This window comes from Hordeum vulgare, chromosome 4H (assembly GCF_904849725.1).
Source record: "Hordeum vulgare subsp. vulgare chromosome 4H, MorexV3_pseudomolecules_assembly, whole genome shotgun sequence".
Classification (NCBI taxonomy): domain Eukaryota; kingdom Viridiplantae; phylum Streptophyta; class Magnoliopsida; order Poales; family Poaceae; genus Hordeum; species Hordeum vulgare.
In genome coordinates, this window is record NC_058521.1 from 513,256,411 (window position 1) to 513,268,381 (window position 11,971).

An 11,971-nucleotide genomic window follows, 5' to 3' on the forward strand; every position below is an offset into this window, starting at 1 on the left:
TACGTAAGTAACAGTAATAAAAAAAACCCTGGACCCGATGGCTTTTTCCTCATAGTTTTATTTGGTTGACCTCAGCCAGCGTCACATGAGCGCGCATGTGGATTTCGCAGGCTCAGATTCATCCACGGAATGAATATGGATGTACATGCAGTTCCAGCGCAAAAGATTCATTCATTCATTCATTCATCCATATCTGCAGCAGCCATGCAGGAAAACATGTTCAGTCCACCCTCTCTGCTCACTGCCCAACGGTCGGCACACAAACTGTCAATCGGCACCAAGATTAGAATTGCATCGATTAATTATATCACCACCAGGCCTGGTTTAGCGCAAGAAACATTTGGCAGGCCGGGATTAGACGGGTTTAACCCCAGAAATCGACCCCAAAAAAAACTTACATTCTAGTTTTTTTGTGTAAATCTAGACACTACCTGGACCTTACTGAAAAACGACACTAGATCCGTCCGTTAAGGGATGGACGGCCCAGATGGGGCGGGAGCGATCGGGCAGCGGTGCACGTGATGTGGACCACCGATCGAGTTGGCTGCGAGTGTGGCTTGCAATCTACGGTGTCAGCGAAAGCGGTCCATAAAATGGTGGTGTTTGGCGTCGCCGGGTGCCCTTTTCGGTATGGTTTCCATGTACGTAGCCCCACGCTGTTGAAATGGTGGATGCTTCACCCCCATGGATTTGATGGTATAGTATCACCTACGTACATAGCAGTGCCTCTCAAGTTCCCAATCAATCATGCGTACATTTGTCTTACAAACCCAAGCCAGGTTTCTACGTTTACAATAAGCACTAAAGTTTATGTTTACGGAAATGTTAAAAATGCGGCATGTAGCAAATAAGAAACATTTGTAGTAGATTTAAACGCCGGTTATAGAAAAAGCTGCATGCCTGGCCAGCCACACGCGTGGGTCATGCGTGACTGGTGGAATGGTTCGGCCGACGCACCGGTTACAAACGTTTTTCCATAGTAAAAACATAATAACACGCACAGAAAACACAGTACTAGAAAAAAATACCAGATACATACATACGATGACAAAAGCTCAGATTTTGTCACCACATTTCACCGACAAAATCACAAAACCCTCTGGGAAACGAACATCGAGAAAAAGTTCAAACTGCCGCTGAGAAAACCGGATCGAGAAAACAGCTGTAGTTTTCTTCTGTCCGTTGCACTCCCCGTCATCAGTTCCCAGTTCGCAACTCCTCGCACGAGCGCCCCTGCGCTTCTCGCGTTTCACGGGCAACTCCCCCGTCCGTCGTCTTCTCCAACCTCTCGCCCGCCTTATCACCTCGCTCCTCCTTTCTTTACCCTTTTCGTATGCACTCTTACCAACTGCACCGGACCGAGATCCATATATAACCAGGCAACCACCGCTGCCCCTACAGCCGAGGGGTGCCGTCTGCCGTGCCGCGAGGAGAGAGAAGGGGGAGAAGGGTTGGTGGTTGCGGATACCAGGAGGCCGCCGGGCATTGGGATTGGACTTCTTGGTCCTTCCTTTCGCCAGGACAGCAGGGCCAAGTAGCGCGAGAGGACGGCGGGTACAGTCAGAGGGCGCCGCCGGGGTCTCCCCATCTGCCTCCACCGCCGCTTCCTCCTTCTTCTGGAGAGAGGAGATGGGCGAGACGGCCATGGCCGGGTACGGGCTGGACAGGCCGGCGCGGTGCAGCGTCAGCTTCGACACGCCGTGCGGCTCCCTGCTGCGCGAGCTCGAGGTGCGTCCCTCTCCGGCAAAGCAAATGCGCCCTCCGTCTGCGGATTTTACTGCCTGTTATTTGCTTTTTGAGGATTTTGGGAGTCTTGGAAGACGCCGGTTTCTTGATCTCCTTGCTCGCTCCAATCATGCTGCCAGTCCAGCCATGGTTACAGGAACTCTGAAATTTTCTAGCGCGTTCATAGTTGCAGGTTTTGAGCCGTCCGGTCTGGATTTGATTGATGCCTTTAATTTGCCCGCGTTTTTTCAAAGACGGGGACGGTGTTTCGTTTCCCCAGGATTGGTCATAAAAGTCCAGTTGTTTTCTTGTTTTCTTCAGTTGCAAGCTTCTGGTATTCTCTCCCATAAAAGGTTGCGATTTTTAAAAGATACTTATAAGAGTATGTAGGAAGATTTTCAGAACAGCAGTGGGAATCTGTTGCTTCCGTTTACAGTTTCCTTTCAGCTTTAGGTGGAACTTTTTCATTTACCGTCGGGTTTTCTGAATCTTGAGAAGTGGAGGAGACAGAGAGATCTGCTTTTCCTTCCCACTTGAACTGTTTGAGGTGAAAGGGGCTTAAAAATGGCACTGCCTGAATCCCAATGATTGAAGCCACTGTCTGCTGTAGCACCACAAAGCAGAATAGTTTTATGCTTGCTGGTACAATCTTATGTTACCTATTACATCCTCCGTCCGGAATTAGTTCATGCTCAAATAGATGTATCTAACACTGTTTTTACAATTATTATGGACCTTTTATGCAACCCTCTCATGTCGTGAAAGTAAGGGAAAATAATCCTGTGTTCCCAATTTATTAGGAGGCATGAAAAAAAAAGAATAGGCCTGGAGGGTTGGGGGTCAAGCAATCAGCTTGCTTGTTCAACATTCAACAGAAGTCCTGCCAGAGTGCCAGTAGGGTCTTTTGGTTGCTTGTGGTGTTCTATTCCATGTGCTAAAACGTGGGTGCAGCACCAGATAAAATGCTTTATTCTGATTTTAATGATGTGGACGTTATTCGATTATCATAAATGCTACTGTTAGGTATTTGCAGATGCTTATTTTGTTATAAATATTACAAACTCAGATTCTATTTCTACGTTGCTTCTGTTCCTCGTGTTTGATTATCTGACACATGACTTCCGTTTTAGCAAATATGGACAGAGATCGGGGAGCGCGAACAAGATAAAGATCGGATGTTCCAAGAACTCGAAGCGGAGTGTATGCACGTGTATCGTCGGAAGGTCGACAGTGCTAATGCTGATAGAAGCCAGCTCCGCCAGTCAGTGATGGCCAAAGAAGCAGAGCTTAAAGCTTTAGTGGCTTCGATAGGTGAAAATACTACACAATTTAAGGTATATACATATCTTGTGGCAATCTCTAATATCTTCTCTTACGCATGGCCTCTAACCAATGGACCTCCTTGAAGTCATGTTATTCTAAGTGTTGATTTGCTTACAAAAACTTAGATGTTGGCAGTTCATTGGGTACAAGAATTAATGAAATCATTGTTGAGTTCATGCTGCACCTTGTGCAGAATATATCGTACCCGGCAGTTTGGCTGTCATTTTTAAGTTATTGATGATAAGATGTGACATGAACAACCAAGTCAGCATGTTGGTTCGGGGTCATATGATGGATGGAGATGGGCAGTATTAGAAGAAAAGAAAAAGGCAGTATAGAAACTGGTTACGTTCTGTAATTCTGTATAACAGTTAACCATCTATTTAGTCAAAGATTGTATGATGATTTCTTATTATTCAAGGTTACCTGAATTATGCATCTAGAATCTCCATCTCCATGCGAGGTCGACCTATGCTACGCATGATGTTTTTGCCTAGTGATATTCCAATGTGCTCTCATGTAAATTACTTCTGGTCACATTGGCAACTTCCTACAAAAAGTGATCTACGACTTCCTACAAAAAGTGATTGCCCTTGTTTGGAGCACTTCAGAAGTTCCATTGGCAACTTCTGAAGTGCTCCAAACAATGATGAAATACTATGATTTGTGTATCAATTATCATAGATACTATTACTTCCGTCCCAAAATTCCTGTCTTAGATTTGTCTAGATATGGATGTATCTAATACTAAAATGCGACTACATATATCCGTATTTAGACAAATTTAAGACAAGAATTTTGGGACGGAGGGAGTATCTGTTTTTAATCATGAAGATTCATGTTTACTGCCGCTGGAACTGAAACTCTTGCAGCTGACATCTTTGTACAAGATGAAGAAATTGGTATATTCCATTGTTTTGTAATATATGAATTCTCATTTTCAGGTGAATGAAAAGCATGCATCGTTGAAAGAACAACTTGCTGCAGTGACGCCTCTCTTGGATGATCTCAGGGCCATGAAAGACGAAAGAATCAAACAGTTCTCAAATGTGCAATCGCAAATCGAGACGATAAATGCACAAATTTCTGATCACAATTATCAGCATGATGATGGCTCGTCCAAACGTCTGAACAATGATCATGACTTGTCAACCAGAAGACTTGCTGATCTTCAAATGCAGCTACGCAATTTACAAAAAGAGAAGGTACTAATGACCTTGACTTCCCATAATTTACGAACCGCTGTACGCTTCTCAACTGCGTTAACTAGAAATATTTGTTGCCAACACACTAATAGCTATAAGAATTATATAGTTGAAATGAGTCAAATGACAACTCATGCTATTTTTGTTAAATTCCTTTCTTGGCTGTGTCATATTAATAAAAATAGTTTTACCCTTTTTGTTCAGTCTGATCGCCTTCAGAAAGTATTTGTATATGTGGATGAAGTGCACTGCCTATGCGCTGTGCTTGGGATGGATTTTGCAAAGACGGTAAAGGATGTGCATCCAAGTTTGCATGGAACAAACTCAGATAATTCTACGAATATCAGTGATAGCACCCTTGAAGGTCTTACTCAGACTATCCTGAAACTCAAAGCAGAAAAGAGGACCAGAGTCTCAAAGGTGATTCCTCTTAGTGAGACTATGGCAGCGATTAGTTTTTGTCTCGTAGCCTCTCTAACTACTTGTATTGTGTTGATGTATTCAGTTGCAAGAAATAGTGGGTAAACTCCACAAGTTATGGAATCTGATGGAGTCAACAGAACAAGAGAGGAGACATTTCAGCGAAGTAGCCGCTGTTCTTGGATCTTCCGAAGAAGAGATCACTTCTCCTAGTGTTCTGTCATTGGAGACAATTCAGGAGGTTTGGTAACTTTCTATCGAGTTATTCACTTTTTTGTAACCTGAATTCAAACTTATAGTATCGTTATGTCTTTTCAGACAGAAGAGGAAGTCGAAAGACTAACTAAGCAAAAAGCAAGTAGAATGAAGGAACTTGTTCTGAAAAGAAGGGTAGAGCTAGAAAATATCTGCAGAAATGCACATATGGAGCCTGATACGAGCACATCACCTGAGAAGATCGTTGCTCTAATTGATTCTGGTATTTGTCCTGCTGATCTCTTTTGTCTAGCGCATACGTAAAATGCCCCTGCTGGATACCTTGAGCGATCCTAGAACCTTCTCACTTGCAGGTCTAGTGGATCCTTGCGAACTTCTTTCCAACATTGAAGTGCAAATTGCAAAAGCAAATGAGGAATCTCATACGAGGAAAGATATCATGGAGAGAGTAGACAAATGGCTATCGGCCTGTGATGAAGAGACTTGGCTTGAGGAATATAATCAAGTATGCTTTTTTTTCAAGAAATTATGCTATACTCAGATACAAGTTGGCTTACATCATACAGTGCAGCTCTGGATTGAATTACTTAATGTCCTCTTTAATGTTTGCATATGTCCTACTGCAGGATGATAACAGGTACAGTGCGGGCAGAGGTGCCCATTTGAATCTCAAGCGTGCAGAGAAAGCGAGGTTACTCGTTCAAAAGATTCCAAGTGAGTCTCCGTTTCTTCAGTTAGACTTGGACACTGCAGTGACTTCCACATAGTGTTTTTGAAGCAACTGTGCTCCATTATTCATAAGCACAATCTACTTCCTAGTTCATGTTTTTTTTCAAAAAGATCCACGTCGCCGTGACCCGTTCATTTGGTATGTAATATGATCAGAAGCTACATCTGTTGTGCAGCTATGATTGATAACTTGATAGACAAGACATTTGCCTGGGAGGATGAAAGCAATACACCATTTCTGTATGACGGGGTAAGTCACTGAGCTAGCTCACCATGATTATCATAAATCAATCACACAAGATCTGATGCATTGAATTTGCATGTGAAGGTTCGTCTGGTTGCCATTTTGGAAGAGCAGAAACTCAGGAGAGTACAGAAGGAGGAAGATAAGAAACGATACCGGGTATAAATAGCACAGCATGTACTCTTTCTGGTAGTGAAACTACAACAAAAGCCATCATTCTAGTTCATACTCTTTCCACAGGACCAGAAGAAGCTGCAGAATCTGTTGCTTAAAGAGAAGGAGCTGATCTTTGGTTCCAAGTCAGTTCCAAGGAAAACAAGCAGTTTTAACAGGAGGACGAGTGGTCATCATCCAAATGGGAATGGGTCTGGTTTCATGACTCCGATGCCCCGCCGAGTGTCGGCAGGCAGTGCCACCCCTGAGCTTTTGACACCACGCTCGTACTCTGGACGGTACAACAATTACTTCAAGGAGAACAGGAGGATGACGGTGGCGCCACTCAACTTCTCGATGGCTTCCAAGGATGATAGCATGTCATCCTTCGCCTCCATTAGCGGCTCGGAGCCTGATTCTCCATTGGTTTTGCACTGAGTATGATAACGACCAACATATTGTTACAAGTGATTTCCAAGATTGGTTGCATGAAATTGTGCTGATCTTGATCTGTAAACATGACATTTCTGATCAGGGAAGAGGACTTTCTTGGCGGTGAGGGTTGCGGTGAAGGCTACCAGCAAGATTGGACAGTTGTGTGTTAGCTATTGACAATGCTGATGTGTGACAAAGATTGGACAGGATTTAGATAAGATTGCCTGTAGATACATGACCTAGCACTTTGTGGTGGTGTTGTAATTCCAGCTGCGAGTTTGAACGGTGTGTGGTTAGGGAACATGAGAAAGGTGTCAATGTATTTGTCTTGTGCTAATTGTTCTTTCTTCATAGTATTTCTAGTTGTGTATCATTATTTTGGATGTGAAAGAAGAGATGGTCCATTTTTTTCCATATATCACAAAGGTATTGTATTCTGTATTCAGCCTACATTACAGGCTGACCGTGATGTCGATGTATTTGTTTTTTGCAAATTGCTTTTTATTTATAGTATTTCTAGTTGTGTATCATTATTTTGGATGTGAAAGAAGAGATGGTCCATTTTTTTCCATATATCACAAAGGTATTGTATTCTGTATTCAGCCTACATTACAGCCTGACCGTGATGTCGATGTATTTGTTTTTTGCAAATTGCTTTTTATTTATAGTATTTCTAGTTGTGTATCATTATTTTTGGATGTGAAAGAAGAGATGGTCCATTTTTTTTCCATATATCACAAGGTATTGTATTCTGTATTCAGCCTACATTACAGGCTGCGCCTGAACCTGATGTATTCCACTATCTTTTGGAGCCTGTATTATTGCCTATGGGAATTAAACGTGTCCAGCTGCTGGAAACATATGAATGCTATTCATGCAAATATGATATCACAACATACGAAATTATGAATGCTATTCATGAAACATGCTATGCAGATTATGTTTCTCAATGAGTACTTGTAAAATTTCCAAACAAAATTCATGTGTTTCAAGCAGCTGGATATGTCGCTGCAAGTGCCTATCCGAATGCCAATCTTAAAACAACCTAGACACGTCTGATTTTACAGGTCTACAGAAAAAGGAAAGATAAAGGAACAATGTATCAGCGAGTCAAAAGTTTCTCACATTAAGACGCCAAAAGATCCACCAGTTTTGAGAAACCTGTCATCATCGAAAATCTTAGAGGAAGTGGTAATCAACTTCTGAACAAAATGATTGAAAATTTAGAACAAAAATGCTCAGGATTAACCAAAGGAGTTTTGTACAGTTTGCCAACAAGATCTGTTGTATGTTGCATTACACCATCTAATCTACTACAGGTGTTTTTGTTGACGCTTCTCTCACTACAACTGTCAAATAGACAGGCTGGATTGGCAACCTTGATTCTGTCTACTCCCTACAAGACCTGCTAGTTTGTGTACAAACAAACACATAGGAGGATCTCGATCCTCCTGACCATCACATATGCTTGCAGAGCAACTGCAACATAACCTGCAAAATAACGGCCAAACAAAGTCAATAAACTGGTATGGTCCAGTATTACCGAATAAAAAAAAAAACAGGCACGCAAAAGAATAGGTTTGGCACAAACTCTGTTTAACAGAGATTTTAGTCACCTTGTGAAAGTCTCATAGTTTAGCCTGTTTTTAGTTCACAGCTTCCTACCAGACAATAAATTAGATGTCCAAAACAAAAGCACGATTGTCTGCCTTCCTTTTGTGAAGGTAAGGCGCAATGACACTTTCAGTTTGCAGCAGGTCCATAATCTAGGGTTGCACTGAGATAGGAAAAGTAACACTTGATCACACTAAATGATCATGTGTCACAAGCACACAGAACATACCAGTTCACAATTCCGACAACAAAATTTTCAGGCATGCCTTTGTTTCAAATATGTACTGAACCCATAACATCCAGTTGAATACATAGACTCAGGGTAGGCAAAACATATCCTCATATAGTATCATGCCAAGATTCTGAGATGGTGTTGCCGGTAAGGCTGCAAGGAGACAAAGAAGATGAACAGACCACAGCACTGATTGACATACATATTTACATACCCCAGATGTCTACCCTAGCCGACAACAGTACCAAGTCCAGAGAAAAATTCAAAATTGAGCAAGTCTTATTTATGCATAGGGATACCGAGGACAGATATTTTATATTTATAACAATCTAACATATGCAATTTTGCAAAACATTTCCACACCGCAGCACCTGCCAGAATTCGTGGATCTCCAAACTTGAATGCAATACATGCAGCTCACAGCAGCCACTCAGGACACTATCTTGGTGGTGGACGGCGTCTAGACTGCAGTCGGTGGCTTCTGCATACCGTTCAGTTCAGACCGTCTACCATTCTTTCTCTCTGCGCAAGTTTTGGAGAGCGCACGCTGAACTTAAATGCCATTTCTTCGCCTACCTCATGGCCCACATAAGTTTTCTCACTGTGGACAACCTTGTTGTACACGCCCAATGATTCCATTTGTTGTGGGTAGTAAGTCAAAGGTTTGGAACAAAAAATGATATGCCCATAGGCCAAACTTCAACATGGATGCCAAAAATAAATTCCTTTGTACCCAACTACCAGCTGGTAATTAAGTAAATCTAGAATTAAACAAATTTTTGGCAGCATATTTTGCACAAATTGAATTTGATTGGTACTGTATATTGGTTAAGACACTTATTTTGGGATGGAAGGAGTATGTTGGAACCATCGAACATTTATTTTTATGGAGAAGAATTAAATATTAGATTTTAAAGATAGGTTTTTCACTTTCGGATGGCCCAATTACTCCATTTGTTGTGGGTAGTACGTCAAAGGTTTGGAAAAAATGACATGCACATACTTGAACATGGATGCAAAAAAAATGAATTCCTTTGTACCAAACTACCAGCTGGTAATTAAGTAAATTTATAATCAAATAATTTTTGGGCAGCATATTTTGCACAAGAACAGTTTGATTGGTACTGTATATTGTATGCTGGAACCATCAGATTTATTTTTATTGAGAAGAATTGAATATTAGATTTAAAAGATGGGCTTTTCACTTTCTTATCAAGGTGCTGTAGATACGCTTGTGTGTCTATTCGTAATTCTCCGTTAGCATGTCCTAGAGTCACGATTGCTCTACAGATATGTTTCTTGAATGGAAGTTCAAGATAGGAAATGGCCAACTGGTTTCATGGTGGTTGGCAGGCTAGGCGGATGGAGATCGAAGTGAGGCAGAGCTTGTACAGATTGTATCAAAGCAAACTCTCTGCTGGGCCCCGTGTGTGTGTGTGTGTGTGTGTGTGTGTGCCCCATGAAGGAGGCCTGTGCTGATGCGTGATCCTAGACATCTCCCAATTAGTAGTATGCTGCATCTGCCAGTTAGAGGTATGCTGCCGGTAAAATCAACCCTTGGAAGAGGTCAAGAGGTAATACATCCCAGGCACTAAGCAAATTTGGGCTAGGGCGTTAAATTCGCAGTAGTAAAGATGAGTAACGACGAATCTAATAGGCCCTCAAATCATACACTTCAGGCTGACATCCAATTCGAATTAGGTTCAGTACTTCAGTGGTAATACTAAATCAAGAATTAAAGCAATTGGTAGCTCCAAACTATTTGCACGTCAGCACGCACAAACATTCAATGTTTTATCTCTCTCCCACAAGATGTGCTTAATCTCAGCACATCATTTTTCTACAAGGGATAATATATTTAACATCAAGCTTCTATCGGTACATATCTCACCGCGGCATGTTCACATTATGCTCCAATCAACCTCATGACCTCGCACAAACAAGGACACTACACTCGTTAGGACATCTCCCCCTCTTGTAGATCACGATCTGAAACTACTAGGGGAGGGGGTCGCCCTTGTAATCCCTACCGCAATGATACAAAGCATTCCTGTACCAATTCGCACCCAAGGAACCTAAGTATAGAATGACCAATACACTGAGATTAGGAGAAGGAATACCTAAAGCTTTGGTCTCAGAAGTCAAAGCTTTTCAGATAGGTGGGATCCTTCTTGGCCCTCTCCTGGAACTTGCGGAACCAGCGGTCGAGAATATCCGTGGGCACCACCAGCTTGCCGCCGTCGGCGGCGCAGAAGGACTGCATGAAATTGAAGAGGTTCTCTCCTACGCGGAGCGCGACGCGCTCCGCGCGCTGCTCGTCGGGGGGCGTGGGCAGCGCGGCGGCGTCCTCCACGGCGACGCCCAGCTTCGCTGGCCCGGCCGGGGGCTCCGGCTCGTCCCCGGCCTCCGGGAGCTGGAAGGTGGCGGACGGGCGCGCGGGGCCGAGCGCGCCGAGGAAGGCGAAGGGGCGGTTGGCGGCCGCCTGGTAGTAGACCGCGACGGCCTTGCCCGGGGGCAGCGCGGCCGCGGCGGGCGGGAGCAGGAAGACGACGGCGGAGCGGGGCGTGGAGGGGAGCGCGAGCGTGGTGAAGTCGAGGAGCCAGGAGGCCGGCGCGACCTGCGCGAAGGCGGTGGCGTCGAGGGGGAAGGTGTGGTCCGGGAAGACGACGCCGAACATGGCGGACGGGCGGGCTGTGGGTTGGTGAGATTGACGCCGCTAGGGCTGTGGCATGGGGAGCGCCTCTGCCCGGCGGCGAGGCTCGATCGGGGTAATAGTAGATCGGAGGGAGGCCTGAAATGGAAGGAGGTGATGGCCTCGTTCGATTCGGTTATGGAAGGGGGAGGAGGGTTCTAGAAGGCCGTAGAGCATGCTCGTCAGCTCGTGCGAGCCGGATTTTGCTTTTTTCTTTTTCTCGCGGACTAGTAAAAGTGCACTTGAAACTCACGTTTAGACAAACATACGATGTTTCAAACATCCTGAAATTTAACATTTAGACAAAGTGCATAGTACGTAAATTTGATAGACAAATATTAGATATATTATTCTTCATGAATCAGCATGCCTCTTTTTTTTAACGTAAATCGGTATGGCACAAAATACAAATATCAAGCCATCTTTTGTTTTTGTAGCATCAATTATATACTCTCTTATCAATATACAACATTTTTCGATATGTAGTTCCCAAACAAATAGAATCTCTCACAAGTGAATTTCTGTATATGAATGAAGTGTTCAGGCTGACTTCAGGCCATCGTATTTTTCGTCAGATATATAATGGTTCAAAATTTGCAAGTCATATTATTACAATATAATCCAATAGAAGCTCGAATCCCCTTGTTGGACAATGAATAATTTAAAGGGTCCGTCGTTATTCTTCATTTACGTAGACACGAATGCAAATACAATTTTTGTACCAATAAAATTCAAAAAATGACTATCGTTATGAAAAAACCAAGTCCGTCATCCATAAAGGTGAGAAGCCGCCATTGTCAGACTACAGAGATAACAACCTCAGGGGACTATGAAGACTAAAATCTGAAACAAACTGCATAGCATCTTGTCAATGACATTCTTCAAAAAAAAAACCTATCATAAATGCTTATGTTAAGGAAACGATAACATGACCAAAGTAGGGCCAGACAGTCACAGTTGTAAAGATTATACCTCGCATCCAC

The 11,971-nt window shown here is 43.2% G+C and overlaps 2 protein-coding genes across 3 annotated transcripts; one reads left to right on the forward strand and one right to left on the reverse strand.

Annotated features, from left to right (window-relative positions):
* Nucleotides 1–1,228: 1,228 nt before the first annotated feature.
* On the forward strand, nucleotides 1,229–6,887 carry LOC123449205 (65-kDa microtubule-associated protein 7-like). Of its 2 annotated transcripts, XM_045126340.1 has the most exons (12): nucleotides 1,229–1,728; nucleotides 2,856–3,059; nucleotides 3,993–4,253; nucleotides 4,458–4,673; nucleotides 4,759–4,914; nucleotides 4,992–5,151; nucleotides 5,243–5,394; nucleotides 5,516–5,603; nucleotides 5,795–5,868; nucleotides 5,947–6,021; nucleotides 6,103–6,453; nucleotides 6,551–6,887. In XM_045126340.1, the coding sequence occupies exons 1-11, from the start codon at nucleotides 1,630–1,632 to the stop codon at nucleotides 6,451–6,453; spliced, it is 1,836 nt and encodes a 611-aa protein (XP_044982275.1). In that variant the 5' UTR covers nucleotides 1,229–1,629; the 3' UTR covers nucleotides 6,551–6,887. The 2 variants fall into 2 exon arrangements, with proteins under 2 accessions (XP_044982275.1, XP_044982276.1); XM_045126341.1 differs by having other exon boundaries at nucleotides 6,103–6,887.
* A 778-nt stretch (nucleotides 6,888–7,665) lies between these two features.
* On the reverse strand, nucleotides 7,666–11,146 carry LOC123449206. Its single transcript, XM_045126342.1, has 2 exons — nucleotides 10,417–11,146; nucleotides 7,666–7,941 (listed from the first exon to the last, which is right to left on the reverse strand). The coding sequence occupies exon 1, from the start codon at nucleotides 10,971–10,973 to the stop codon at nucleotides 10,431–10,433; it is 543 nt and encodes a 180-aa protein (XP_044982277.1). The 5' UTR covers nucleotides 10,974–11,146; the 3' UTR covers nucleotides 7,666–7,941; nucleotides 10,417–10,430.
* Between the last annotated feature and the right edge of the window lie 825 nt (nucleotides 11,147–11,971).